The following is a 15,203-nucleotide window of genomic DNA, read 5'->3' on the forward strand; positions in this document are numbered from 1 at the left end:
CTTCAAGAGAGATGAAGAATTCGGCCACCACAAAGAGGAAGAGAGAAAGAGAGGATGGTCGGCCACAACACCAAGGAAAAGAGGGAGAGAACAATAGAAGTTGTAACCCATGAAGGCACCCCTACCCCTTCTTTTATATTCCTTGGCTTTGGCAAATAAGGAAATTTATTTATAATAAAATTTCCTTAACTTTCCTTGACAACAATTAATTAAGAAAAATTAAATAAATTTTCCTAATTAATTGTATGTGGCCGGCCACCTCATATAGAGCAAATAGTGTTGGAACCCCAAGGTTGTTTTGGTGTGATCAACAAGTTAGGTTAGGTCCTGCGTTGTTTCTAACCTTGTGGCCGACCAAGGTTGTTTCTAACAAGTTAAGTTAAGTTAGGTCCGAGGGACGAGGTGCTGCGGAAGAGTACACCGGCGGACGAGAAGGAAGTGCGCGCGGTGGTTCCGAGGTACGAAAGCCGGAGCGGAAGATTGCTTGGGGAGCAAGAGACGCAGCTAGCGCAAAGGTCGGCACGGGGTGCGACCGAGGGACGAAGTCTGCGGATGAGTACGCTGGTGGACGAGAAGGGACACGCGGCAATTCTGAGGGACGAGAAGCAGGAGGGAAGCACGCTCGAGAAGACTGGAAGATGGGTTCGGGTCAGCCCTATTCTGGATGGCAGAGATCACCCAAGTAAGCGGATCCGGAGCGAAAGACCCGGACCGAGGCGGGACTGAAACGGAGCAGAGGTCCCGGACGCAAAAGTCAACCAGAGTTGACTTTTGCTCCGGGGCGCCCGGAGCAGCCCGGGGCGCCCGGAACAGCCCGGGGCGCCCGGAACCTGAAGTTTGACTAGAACGCGTCTTTCACGTTCTGGACGTTGGGGGATAAAGTTTTATCCCCCCAGGGCGCCCGGAACCCTTCCAGGCGCCCCGACCAAGGCTATAAATATAGCCTTGGTCCAGAAGCTTTTCAATAATCACGATCATTCTATTTCCAAACACTTGTATGCTTTAGTTGTAGTTAAGCTTCTGTTTTCTGTGCCTAAACGCTGTAAGAGGCTTCTCCGCCTGAAGGAGTTTTTGAGCTTAATCTTCCTTGGATTAACAACCACATCGGTTGTAACCAAGTAAACATCTGGTGCCTCGTCTTTTCTTTTATGCTTCTATTTATCTGCTTAATTCATTTTACAAGTGTTAGCTTAATCGTTCGAGGAAGGGTTGTCTATTTTTAATTGACAGGTTATTTACCAATCCTTCTAGCCGACCAAACGGTCCTACAAATAGGATAATTTTAATCAACAATTAAAACTTCCTTATTTGTCTTTGGAAATTTTAAAAAATAAAATTTCCTTTTAAAATCCCTTCATGGTTGATAAAAAGAAATTTCTATAATTTTAATTTTCAACATGTGAATAATTTTTCAAAGAGAAAAAATAAAATATCTTTCCAATCTGCAAATAAGGAAAGAGATCTAATCTCTTTCTTTTAATCTTTTGTAGATCTTTTAAAGAGAGATATTTTAATTTTAATTCTCTGTAATAAATTATATCTTCCACATAATAAAAATTAAAATTTAAATTCTTTTTAATTTAATGGGGGTCGGCCACCTAAGCTTGGGTTCAAGCTAGGCTCGGCCACCCATGAACCAAGGCTTGGCCGGCCCTAGCTTGAACCACAAGCTAGCTTGGCCGGCCCCCTTCTCATGGGTATGAAGGTGGGTATAGGTGGGTATAGTACTCTATAAATAAGAGGCTACGATAGGGACCGAGAGGAGAAATTGGTTTTGGTCTCCCGATAAAATTAAGCATCCCGTGTTCGCCCCGAACACACAACTTAATTTTATCAATAATAATTCATTCCACTAGAGAACTATTATTGAACTACCGCACCAATCCCAAATTACATTTTTGGGCTCCTTCTTATTATGAGTGTATTAGTCTCCCTGTGTTTAAGATGTCGAATGTCCACTAATTAAGTGAGTTACTGACAACTCAGTTAATCAATATCTTAATCCAAGAATAGTACCACTCAACCTTATCGTCATGTCGGACTAAGTCCACCTGCAGGGTTTAACATGACAATCTTTATGAGCTCATCTTGGGGACATTATCAACCTAGATTACAAGGACACAGTTTCCTTCTATAATCAACAACACACACTATAAGTAATATCATTTCCCAACTTATCGAGCTTATTGATTCATCAAACTAAATCTCACCCATTGATAAATTAAAGAAATAAATATCAAATATATGTGCTTGTTATTATATTAGGATTAAGAGCACACACTTCCATAATAACTGAGGTATTTGTTCCTTTATAAAGTCAGTATAAAAGAAACGACCTCAAATGGTCCTACTCAATACACTCTAAGTGTACTAGTGTAATTATATAGTCAAGATAAACTAATTCCTAATTCCACTATGACCTTCCAATGGTTTGTTCCTTTCCATTTTGGTCATGAGCTACTGTTTATAATTTATAAGGTATTGATAACATCATTTTCTGTATGTGACACCACATTCTATGTTATCTACAATATAAATTAATTGAACAACTACAACAAATGTAGATGATTTGACCAAATGTGATTCTTTATTCGAAATAAATGTTTACAAAAGCTTAGACTTTCAGTATACACTCTAACAACACATACAAGGATACAACATGTCAAACACTATAGCATAATTAAAATTCTACAAGAAGTAAATTTACGCTAGGTATACCTTACGGATGACCTGTAACGAGAAGAGCATCAACCGTAGCGATGTTGTCGAACCTCGCCTCTATTTGTATCCACGCTGAGCTCCTCATGACAACTCCTTAAGTACAAGTCTCTCTTTCGGAAGTTACTAGCCACGAGCGAAGAAGAGAGATCAAGAGGAAGAAGAAGAGAAGCACACAAGGGATAATTTTTCTCCCTTTGTGGTGGTCACGGCAATAAGAGGGAGCACCCTCTTGTTAGTGGTGAGAGAGAGAGGAGAGGGAGAGGAGGATTGGGTTTCCAAAGCCAATCAACCAAATAATGAAACTTGTATGTAATTCCCTCTCAATTACGTATATATATAATTCTCTTTAATGAGTTGGATTAAAAAATCCAAATCCAACCCATTATCCCTTAACTAAAAATTTTCCTATTAACCGCTTAGTTTGGTTTACAACTAAGCCAAGTTGGTTCATAATTAATTCATGATTAAACCAAATATGATTCAACTCTACTGATCCTGTCCGAAAGCTGAATCAACGGACGCTGGGCACGTGGCGCTCTCCAAGTGGCTGACGTAGATCTCCTGACTATTCGCACGGGCCTCCGGTGAACCTGCACAGAAGTCGGGCCGGGAAGGGGTTCCCGGCGACGACCCTCCGACGCTCAAGTCAGGTAAGCGAACAAGCAAGTGGCGTCGAATATGTGATATCGCGTACCTATGGTGAAGTGCGAGGCTCCTTATATAGAGCTGGGAAGGAGCTCATGCACACATACCGAGGCGAATACGTGTCCCCAGCCCATACCTTAGTAAGGGCTTGTCAGAAGGCTTACCTGACACCATACTGCTACAGTCCAAACATGTCTTCGATGGGACAGCGGAACCCCTTGTCGTAAGATTTGGAGTATGGTTTGGTCACAGAGCATGCTCGCTGTCAGAAGATGTTCCTTGTCCTTTTCTCCTTACTCCATGTCGGGCGTCCGGCCGGCCAACACTCACCTCACGTCCGGTCGGTCATATATAGTGGTCTACTTGGGAGATTCTCGGTAATGTGCTCTATGGAATCTGTCCGCAGTATGCTACCTTATGTCTTCAGCCACGCGTGGCATCCGCTCGGTCTTTCATTCCTGTTCAACGAGCGCCGGAACCCCGACTCCCGCCGGGGCACTTTTTGCCATCAGCTAGACACCGGTCAGCCGGTCGGGCGGTCATCCCCCCTTCTCCGGTCGGCCTATCGATCCAAACTTTTCTCAGTCGTCCGGTCGGTCCATCCTTATCCGATCGACCACCTGGCCCTTTGACTTTCACGTGACGTTGACTCCCCAAAACGGGGGTCCCCTGTTCTTACCGCCGGATCACTTGCCTCCCCTTCAAGTCTAGTCGAAGGAGGCGATCAGTCCGACTGACTGGACTGCGAGTTTAGCCGGGCGGCTACTTCGTGCCATTATCCTCCGCTCGGCCTCCCGCAGGGATGGCCGTAAGGTTAGTCAACAGCAACATTCCTCGAATCTCCTCGTAATCTGTGCCAATCTCCGACATTAAGGCTGAGCATGCGCTCATTAAATGCATCGAATAGCTGACTGCCACGTGGCGCACTGCCGTCATCGTACGGCGGCGGCATGGTCGAGCGACAAGATCGAGGCGGTTTGAAATGAACGGCTGGATGTGTGCTTTGGCTCCCGTGACCTGGATCCGACGGTGGAGGTCGCTCGGGCTCCGCCCTATAAGAGCTTCGCTTTCTCCTCTGTGGTCTCACTTATGCTCTCGCGTGCCCACGGTTATTCCTCGCGGTCTAGAGTTCAGGTGATCGTGTTCTCCTGTTTCCGGCGATCTCCTGTGGTCCTCCTTCGATCCTCCTCTTCCTTGTAAGGTTCTCTTTTCTCTCTGGTCTTTGTGCTTTCTTTGCATTTCTTTCCCAAGTTCCAATCTTTGGGGCCTCTCTTCGTTTGCTGTCTTCTTTCTTCTGCCTTTCTTGGCCTTTTTGATTCCTTCCGATCGGACCATGGCTAGTTCTTCTTATCCTGAAGACCAGTCACTCGGCCCATGGTACACTACCATGGAGTCACGATTCGATCATCGTGACTTTGATATTCTGACAGATAATTTTGAAATCCCTGGTGATTTTGAACTTCTTTTAGCCGGTCCCTCCGCTCGGCCACACAGGCCGCCGCGCGGAGCTTTCTGTGTCTTCCGCGACCAGTTTACTGCCGGTCTGCGTTTCCCTGTACATCCCTTCATTATAGATGTTTGTAACTTTTATGGTGTTCCTCTCGGCAGTCTAGTACCCAACACCTTTCGCCTTCTCTGTGGTGTTGTTGTTTTGTTCAAGATCCACAACATACCCCTCCGACCGGAGGTCTTTTATTATTTCTATTACCCCAAGCAATCCGAGCCGGGCACCTTCATGTTCCAAGCTCGACCCAGCTTGGCTTAGTCTTCTTTAATAAACTGTCTTCTTCCAATAAACATTGGAAGGAGTATTTTTTCTACATTCGTATGCCCGATCAGGCCAATTTCCGGACCAAGTGGCAGGTCGACCTACCCCCCACTCCTGAGCTGAAGAAATTCAAGACCCGACCGGATTACCTCCATGCTGTAAATATGCTGGCCGGTCTGCGGCTTGACATCAATAAGCTTCTTCACGAAGGAGTGATGTACATCTTCGGCCTGAGTCCAATGCGGACTCCTCTTCCGAGCAGCTTCGGTAAGAATTTTACTTGGGCATATGCTTTGATTGCTAACTAATTTCTCTTCTTTCCTTTGCAGCGGATATCGTCATGGAGTCGGTAATGGCTGGCATTTTCAAGAAGAAGGCGGCGGCGCTCGAAGCCGCGGCAGCCAAAGAAATGGAGACGCTCGGCATCCAGCCGGTCGGCTCGCATGAAGGGGAAAGCGGGACTCAGGAAGAGTCAGCCGCTCAGGCCTCCCATCAGAACGTGGCAAGCGGAGCCACCCCCAGCGGAGGACCAACTATCCAAGAGGAAGGTTTCGCTCGGGAGGAGGAGCAACCTCGACAAAAGAGGCGCCGAGTGGAGACTCCACTGCGATCGGCTGCCTCCGCAGTCCAACCATCCGAGCGGGTCACCGAAACTGCTCGCGGCAAGGCTCCAGAGGTCGAGGCCATTTGAATGGGATGAGCCGGCAACCCCGATTGAGGCTATTCCGGTCAGCACTCTTCCGCCCGCTCAACCAGTCCGGCGTTCAACCATCCGATCTCAGTTTTCAGCGTCGGCCTCTGATCCTCTTCCGACCGCTGGTCAGACGACCCCCGGTCATGGCCGCACGGTTCGGGTCACTCTTCATCTCCCGACTGAAGAGCTGCTGCTAGAGGCCGACCGCCCAACCGCGCCCGAGCACACTATCACCTTGAAAGGGCCCCTAGCTGAGATGTGGGCCGACGCTCCGGCGCGTGTCGCGCTGATCCCCCTTCGAAATTTGGCCAACAGCCACATGCAAGAGGCCACGGGGGTAAGTTCGTTCTCTTCAAAGTTTTGCATGCATTTTTTTCGATCGGCGATTAACAACTTCTCCTTTTTCATCAGAGACGGGTGGAGGAGATAGCAGTCTCCAACCGCCTGGCTATGGTGGACGAGGAGTTAAGGCAACTGAAGGTGGCAGGCGGTCCGTCCGGCTCTCAAGGCCCTTCGTATGCCAAGCTGCAAAAGGAGCTGAAGAAAGCTCAAGATTTGTTGGCGACCGAGCAGAAGAAGACAACCGACCAAGCTCATCATTTGGCCGAGCTCGAGCGAGTGAAAAAATCTCTGGATCACAAGATAAACTTGGCGATCGAGGGGAAGAACACGGCTATTTCCAACCTGGAGAAAAAGAATGTGGAGGCTCGGGGCCTGGAGCAGAAAGTAAAGGAGCTGATGGACCTGCTTGATGGCGAGAAGGCAGGCCGCTTGGCTGATGCAGTCAAGCATATAGACGAGCTGAAAACTCTGCAAGAGTCCCTCACCGCGTCTCAATTGGCCTTCAAAGAATACCAAGAGGCCGAGTCGAGCCGGGTCGCTGCTCTGAGGCAAAATTACATCCGCTCGCCCGAATTTTCGGAAAAAGTTTGCGAGCGGATGTATACTGCCTTCAACCTTGCCATGGCCGCCGCCACCACCTACTTGAAGTCCAAGGGGCAACTTCCCGAGTCCCTCGTCATCCCTGCTGCAGATCAAGTGGCACTCCTGAACAGCATCCCCAAGGACCTTTACGATTATATTGAGTAGACATTTTATATGTAATTCGGCCGCTCGGCCAGAAAATGATCCTTTTTTTGTAATTAGGCCGCTCGGCCTAAAGTTTTATTTTTAATGCAACGTTTTCCTTTCGTTTGCTTTGTCCTTTTGCTGGTCAATGTGTGTGTTGTCCGCTCGCCTATTATCACATCTCATGCCCCAGAGGGATTTTTACGAAGTATTTTGCGTAATTTTCCCGCTCGGCTAAATATATCCTGTTTTGACAGAAGAGGCTATTGACCAGGTGTTGATAAGTACCTTTGGGTACTGTGCCGAGCGGAACGTAGAGGCGGTCAAACGCTTATCGATGGTGAATACCTTCCGCTCGGAGGGTTTATAGACGCCGGCTCGTCTCTCGATTTTTAACGTCGGAGCTCGACGGTCTTCCGCTCGGAGGGTTTATAGATGCCGGCTCGTCTCTCGATTTTTAACGTCGGAGGCTCGACGGTCTTCCGCTCGGAGGGTTTATAGACGCCGCCTGCTCTCGATTTTAACGTCGAGCTCAACGGCCTTCGCTCAAGGGTTTATACACGCCGTCTCTCGATTTTAACGCCGAGCTCGACGGTCTTCCGCTCGGAGGGTTTATAGACGCCTCTCGATTTTTAACGTCGGAGCTCGACGGTCTTCCGCTCGGAGGGTTTATAGACGCCGGCTTGTCTCTCGATTTTTAACGTCGGAGCTCGACGGTCTTCCGCTCGGAGGGTTTATAGATGCCGGCTCGTCTCTCGATTTTTAACGTCGGAGCTCGACGGTCTTCCGCTCGGAGGGTTTATAGACGCCAGCTCGCCTCTCGATTTTTAACGTCGGAGCTCGACGGTCTTCCGCTCGGAGGGTTTATAGACGCCGGCTCGTCTCTCGATTTTTAACGTCGGAGCTCGACGGTCTTCCCACAGACGGCGCCAAATTGATCCTGTCCGAAAGCTGAATCAACGGGCGCTGGGCACGTGGCGCTCTCCAAGTGGCTGACGTAGATCTCCTGACTGTTCGCACGGGCCTCCGGTGAACCTGCACAGAAGTCGGGCCGGGAAGGGGTTCCCGGCGACGACCCTCCGACGCTCAAGTCAGGTAAGCGAACAAGCAAGTGGCGTCGAATATGTGATATCGCGTACCTATGGTGAAGTGCGAGGCTCCTTATATAGAGCTGGGAAGGAGCTCATGCACACATACCGAGGCGAATACGTGTCCCCAGCTCATACCTTAGTAAGGATTTGTCAGAAGGCTTACCTGACACCATACTGCTACAGTCCAAGCATGTCTTCGATGGGACAGCGGAACCCCTTGTCGTAAGATTTGGAGTATGGTTTGGTCACAGAGCATGCCCGCTGTCAGAAGATGTTCCTTGTCCTTTTCTCCTTACTCCATGCCGGGCGTCCGGCCGGCCAACACTCACCTCACGTCCGGCCGGTCATATATAGTGGTCTACTTGGGAGATTCTCGGTAATGTGCTCTATGGAAACTGTCCGCAGTATGCTACCTTATGTCTTCGGCCACGCGTGGCATCCGCTCGGCCTTTCATTCCTGTTCAACGAGCGCCGGAACCCCGACTCCTGCCGGGGCGCTTTTTGCCATCAGCTAGACACCGGTCAGCCGGCCGGGCGGTCAGCCCCCCTTCTCCGGTCGGCCTATCGATCCAACCTTTTCTCAGTCGTCCGGTCGGTCCATCCTTATCCGATCGACCACCTGGCCCTTTGACTTCCACGTGGCGTTGACTCCCCAGAACGGGGGTCCCCTGTTCTTACCGCCGGATCATCTACCATAAGAGATGTAGCTCATCCGCGCTTTCACCATGACAAATGTTTCCATATTTGCCTTATGTATGGTCTAACTAAATATTTATCTCTTGATCTAAGAATCCTATTCTTTAACTTATTTTACGTCTTTTAGAGACTCGTTAGTGCGTGTGACCCAATATGTTCCCGATTTATCTTGGTCGTCCATAATTAACTACTTAATTAAAGAACGATCATCAGTGGCACCTAGTAGTACATCATGATTCCCAATTAGCCAGAAAATCATAGGTGATCTTAGAACTAATTCTAAACCCTTCAACAACTACATTGAGTCGTGCCTCTCTCCTTTCACTTATCTTATACACACTTGGCTCAAGACATGGTCTATGTGTCTGTCCCCACTAGACTAAATACGTCACACCTAGCCCAAGTAATACTTCCTCATTCTACGGATTCAAATTACTCGTACATGTGTACAAGAGTCTCATACTCTTAACATGTGATCTTTGCCAAAGACTTTGAGTAATAATCCTAATGAGTGGCCATAGAGTATACATCTCCTCACAAGGAGCAGTGAATCCTTTGTGGGCTATTCAAACATCTTTGGGCATTTCAACTTATATCCAATCATCCTGGGTCCACACCTCAATGAGGTGTTTGTTTAAGATGTCAAAGTATAAGTCTCTATGACCAAGATGACTTGTATACCTCAAGTCAAAAGAAACTTACACTCGAGCTATAGTAAGAGCTTTATAGACATATCCATATATATGGATAATCATATGAAGTCTTACAGCGAGTCACTCCAATGAACTAGTTATCATAACTAGCATCTGTGTTTAACTCTCGACATCCCAATGTCTCCAATCAGTGAGAAAATAGTTGCTTGGCGAACCAAGGAGTATAATCCGTACTAGTCTCACAGAATTGATGATATCCAAATGCATCAATTCGACGGCTAGGAAAATTTCAATACGTTCATAATTGCTCATGTAGAGATAATCACTCGTTGTGATCCAATCATAATTTCTCTCATGCTATGAATTGTAAATGAGTTTAAAACACTTCACCTGCTAGGGAGCATTGCTCGCTCTGCCTTTCGGACCGCTCAGCTCTCCTGACTATTCGCAAGCTCGACCACTTGATTTCTCTGCCCGAGCGGCCGCAAGCTCGCTCAATCGCTCACCCGTTTGGACTCTTTGTCACGCCCCAGAGGAGTCCCTGTCCGAAGAAATTTCGGCAGCATCTCCCCTGTACGGTGGACAATCTGAAACTTTCTACATAACACATATACCTCAGCCACAGGCGGCTGGAATCATAACAATAATAAAAACAATCACCACACAGTTTATATAGATATTCAGCCTCTGGCTGTCACAACCACGCAGTTAATAATAGTAAACAAAAACAATAGTACTCTGACTCGAAATCCACCCTACTCCACTACACTCGTAAAGCTCAAATTCGACGAACTCACCTCTTCTGCCGTCCAAGCAGGCATGTAGAAGAATAAAATCCAAATCATACCAAAAGTCTATCAAACGGTAGGAATCCATACATTATCCATATGTAAAATCCAAAACAAGACTAAAACAAAGTCTGATAGAGAAAAGCTAAAATAAAGTAACAACTCAAAAACTAGTAGAGTACTAGCTCTACGTGCAAATGGGGACCATCGACTGGAACTGCTTCGGACAGCCTCAACCTGAAAATAACAACAATGGAGGCGGGGTGAGTGCAACACTCAGCAGGTACAACTGATATGCATAATAAAACAAATAACAGACAACACTAATCATGCGTACAGTCTCCTGAATACGAGAAGGATAAATGCAACTGAAACGAAATCAGGAGATAACTGTACTAACCAGAATCAAAGTACAAAGGTAACAGGGTCGTCAGACCGGGGAGGTCATAATCCTGTATGCATGTCAATCATATGCATCCATATAAATGCAGCAAGTAAATGCAGCAATCACAAACAATAAATGCAATAAATGCATATGGTGACCGTGCACTCTGACATCACTGCTCCTGATGAGCGACCGAGTGGACGGGATGCTGTCGGAGTACTCCTGTCCTCTGACCCCAAATCATAAATGGGGGAGTTCAATGCTCTCATCTCCCGGTACACGATGACGGGGAGGATATCTCTGCCGGCTACCACGCTGAGTCATCTGACCAACGGAGCCAAACAGAGTCCACCATCTGCCGGCTACCACGCTACACTAAATGCCGATGAGAGCAGCCGGGTCGGCCACGGCTACCACGCTGAGTCACCTGACCAACGGAGCCAAACAGCAGAACCGCCACACACATGCCTGATATACCACTAATCCATGGGTGGTGGTGTGTGCAGTACATGTAACTGGCGATGGACTCAACCATAGTGGAGCCGACAATCGCACAGCATGCAATCATGATGCATGACACTAAGCATGACAATCTCATGAATAACATAGTAATGACCATATAAATAATACAAAGTGTGTACCACTGGAAGATGTATCAGATAGAAGGTACACAAATCAGATAGGACATCAAATAAACCCTAGATCCAGAAGATAACATAGCATGTGGTTGGGTCACTACCTAAGCATATATGATCAGGTAAATAATATGCAGTGCAGAATAAAAAAACAAGCAACCATGTAACTATCATGTAGTGACCAACCGAAACAAAATGATTACACAATCACTGCTATATGTTAAACATATTATTATGCATATCAAAGACATAAGTCAAAGTACCCGCCTCCGACAAAAGAAAGGTCCAAATTCTGACTCCGAGATACTCGTCTCGCGTCAAAGTCCTATGTCAAACGATATACATACATTTATTTAGCTAGAACTCAACGAATAGCTAAATAAAATCTCAACGACCAATAGGATAAAATCCTAATCAACCTACATAAACATCTCTTTCTAACACAACTAACAATCCAATCTACATAACAGAAAATCATTGGCCGAAAACACTTACACTGATCTAATCAACATGGTGATCAAGAAAATAACCAACCATTCTGTGTTGTGGTGGCTGGAATCCAACAACTTCGAACCAATCGTCCACTGCTATCCAGAAGAAAACAAATCCCAAAATAAATAAATCAGGAGTTCTTACAGTAAGATATCAAATTCTCTACAGCATGTCTCACGATCTAAAATAATCAAATTACACTAAGATCTACTACTAAGACCAAAACCCAGTATCTTACCTGAATTCACAGCTAAGTGACTGCGGTGAAAGGTTGCTTGCTGCCGAATTTGAACAAGCAATTGTATCTTGATCCACAGCACACAAAAACCCGCTGTAATTCTTCCTTCAATTCACAGTCCTCACCTCTGTGGACTAAGGTCCTCTATTGCTGATCAAATAACACTTCTGTTGCTGATCAAATAACACTACAGCCCCACTTCCTCACCAATCTGTGACCTCCCAAGATCGACTAGGGCACGCTACTGTGGCTGGAACAGAGGTTATCAGAGGAGAACCAGTGTAGAGAAACGACTACCCTCGGTTGGCTCTCGTCGGCTGGTGAAGATAGCATCGACGGAAGAGAGGAGAAGAGAGTCTTCGGCGTGAACGGCTGTGAACCCAAAACTAGGGCACAGAAATCGGTCGAATAGGTGGTGGTGGAGACCACTACGGCAGAGAAGAAATTGGCCGGCGGAGATGCTAGGGCACCGAGGCGGATGACACGCGCTGCCGGCGATTGGCGTCGCAGGAAGGAAGATCGTCAGTGCTGTAAGGGCTCGGGAGTTAAGAAAAAAAATGGAGGCTCGCGGCTCGCTAGGGCACAAGGATGACGTCGCTGGGTCGGCAATACTCCGGCGGCGTCGGCTGTGTGCTGTGGCGCTTGGCATCCCGACGGCAGTGAAGTGGAGCGTCGCTGGCGAGGAGAGGGAGAAGGTAACCGCCGTGGCCGGCGGTTAAGGCAGAGAGAGGTGCGAGGGGGAGGCGTCGGCGCGAGAAAGGTTGGGTGAGAGTTTCGGCAGGGGAGAAGAAAAGAAATAAAGAAAAATAAAAGAAAAAGGAAATGTAAATATAAACATTTCCTCGCTTAAACGGGGTAGCCTAAACAGACTTTTCAGGCCCCGTTTTTGTCCCTGTTAACTCGTCCATACGAGCTCCGAAAAATTCCCGAAAAATTTTCAAAAATTTCAGAAAATTCCCTTATTAATATTCGCCTATTTTCCGGTATTTTACACTCTTTTTCCGACCGCACACTTGCTCGGCCGCTCACTAGCTCAGCCTCTTCGTCCACTCAACTGCCCGCTCATCTCATCGCACGCTCGCCCGACTGCTTAGTTTTCGGCCCGAATGATCGAATACTCACTCGGTCGCTAGCTCGCTTGAATGGTCGCTCACTAGTTCGCTTAGACTAGCTCTCTTGTCCACTTAGACTAGCTCGCATGGCTTCTTGTCCGTACAGACTTGGCTCCTCGGATTTTGTTGCTTAGACGCTCTGCTTGCTCATCCACTCTGCGGTCAACACTTGACAATAACCAGCTCTTACTAGCAGTCTGAGATTATCTGCTCAGGTCATCTTAACATATAAGTAAATTTAATTCAATATATTTAAATTTTACTAATTCCTTAGAATCTCCAATAGATTGTTTGTCAACACTAACAAATGAAACCTACAAGTTAACTTTATATGAGAGTAAATAGGTACAAGCATCTCGTTTGATATAGATTATTCTTTGGTCAACCAATATGTTTCACAAATTGCACTACTTAGACATCACCATTATTCCTTACTCCAATAATAAAATGAAATTAATACATTTCCAAAAATAAATAAACAAATTTAATTTCAACAACAAATCAAATAATTGGTCAGCTAACTAAGGAGATCACTATCTATCTATTCTTCAAGCACTTGCATAATCCATAAATCCAAGCTCCTTTTTTAACTCCATCACATCTACAAGAACACAACAACAAAGTTTGTTCTACAATTAGAGGAATTTCATTTTAAAATAATACAAAAAAATATATTAATAGCATTTGCATTAATTATTTAATCAATTACCTTGGTTAAATTAATTAATTTGAAGGTGACACCAACTCTTATCTCGCCGTGATATCTCTTATCGGAAAGCACAACCCGATACTTGCAAGGGTTCACTTCCATAAACCCCTTCTCCATCCCCAGCGCAATCACATCTCCAACATTAATCCTATTCATCATCAAAACCACACAATTAGTGATAAGCTCCTATGTAATTAGGGAGAAATATTGCTAACAAGAGTTTAAATTTTTTAGGGCGCGCAATACTCACGTTGCTTCTCCGACAAAATCATCGGCCGAGAAGGTGTCACGGTCCATGACTCGAAGCACAAGCTTGTGTCGAATCGAGTTGTTCTCGAGTGGATGGTGAACCTTGAAGTTGAATTTCTGATTCCACCGTGGATTTCCTCCTTCCTCTGCTTAATTAATTTCACATTTAATTACATTTTATAATTTTATTTTATGGGATATTAAATAATCCTATAAAAATCACACATATATAAATTATTTAATTAGAAATAACTCACTATATGCAACTTTGCTCTTCTGTTGCTGATCCCTGTATTGAATCTCCACATAAGGATCCATCTTGCCTGCTTAAATCAAGTAAATTAAATACATAAAATTACAATTAAAATTTCACAAAAATAAACTAATTAATTAATACCTATTAGATCAGTGTCCTTGAGGCCTTTGGCATCCACAAGTAACACTTCTAATTCTCCAAAACTCATATTTAAGTAATTAATTGTATGATCTCTTCCTCCTTTCTGTTTCTTCTCTTTGTATCTTCTCTTGTCTGTTCTTCTCTCATTCAGAAACTAGATATATATAGAAAGAGGCAGAGAGATGGATGATTAATTTATTTAATAAATTTCGAGCCAAATGATTAATTAATTGATCCAGTCAAGGATTTGAACGTCTTTAACAAGAAACAGGTCCTGTAAGAAGTGGTCAAAATTGTACTCGTGTCGTATCATTTTGACATAGCTCTCAAGTAGTTTAAATGTATAATTAATATTCTTGTGGTTGTAAAAGAAAAGTAGGGTTTTAAGTTTCGCTTTTATATTAATTTCTGGCGCGTTTTGGATATACTCTCCAATAAATGTGGAAAAGGAGATTTGAACCGGTCAGCTTTTGCTAAATTGGACCATTGTTTTCTTTCTCCAGAATTGTCAAATGCGATGACCAAGCAGAGTCAACATTTGACGCCTTGCCCTCGCGTGGAAATTCACCAATATTTTAGTCTATATATACACACGCATTGCTGAAGTGAACAGAGTTTAAATTTATACACTTATTATTTTTTATAAAAAAAAAATGATAACTTAATGAATAATCCTATGCGTATTAAAGAATAAAAATATTTAATAGGAGGGGTTTATTTTAGAGATACGCCATTTAATTACACATGGACCGATAATAAAGGTGGACATTGAGGTAAAAATAAAAGCAAACAAACAGATAAAACCCCTCTTTCATTCTGAATTCTCCACCTCTCTTCAATGAAACATAAACCACAACAGTTG

The 15,203-nt window shown here is 45.2% G+C and overlaps 1 protein-coding gene across 2 annotated transcripts; it reads right to left on the minus strand.

Moving 5' to 3' along the window:
* Positions 1-13,340: 13,340 nt before the first annotated feature.
* On the minus strand, positions 13,341-14,469 carry LOC121990418 (elicitor-responsive protein 1-like). Of its 2 annotated transcripts, none has more exons than XM_042544553.1 (5): positions 14,342-14,469; positions 14,202-14,267; positions 13,946-14,090; positions 13,696-13,843; positions 13,341-13,587 (listed from the first exon to the last, which is right to left on the minus strand). In XM_042544553.1, the coding sequence occupies exons 1-5, from the start codon at positions 14,406-14,408 to the stop codon at positions 13,582-13,584; spliced, it is 432 nt and encodes a 143-aa protein (XP_042400487.1). In that variant the 5' UTR covers positions 14,409-14,469; the 3' UTR covers positions 13,341-13,581. The 2 variants fall into 2 exon arrangements, with proteins under 2 accessions (XP_042400487.1, XP_042400486.1); XM_042544552.1 differs by having other exon boundaries at positions 13,946-14,093.
* Positions 14,470-15,203: the final 734 nt, after the last annotated feature.

This window comes from Zingiber officinale, chromosome 6B (assembly GCF_018446385.1).
Source record: "Zingiber officinale cultivar Zhangliang chromosome 6B, Zo_v1.1, whole genome shotgun sequence".
NCBI classification, from domain to species: domain Eukaryota; kingdom Viridiplantae; phylum Streptophyta; class Magnoliopsida; order Zingiberales; family Zingiberaceae; genus Zingiber; species Zingiber officinale.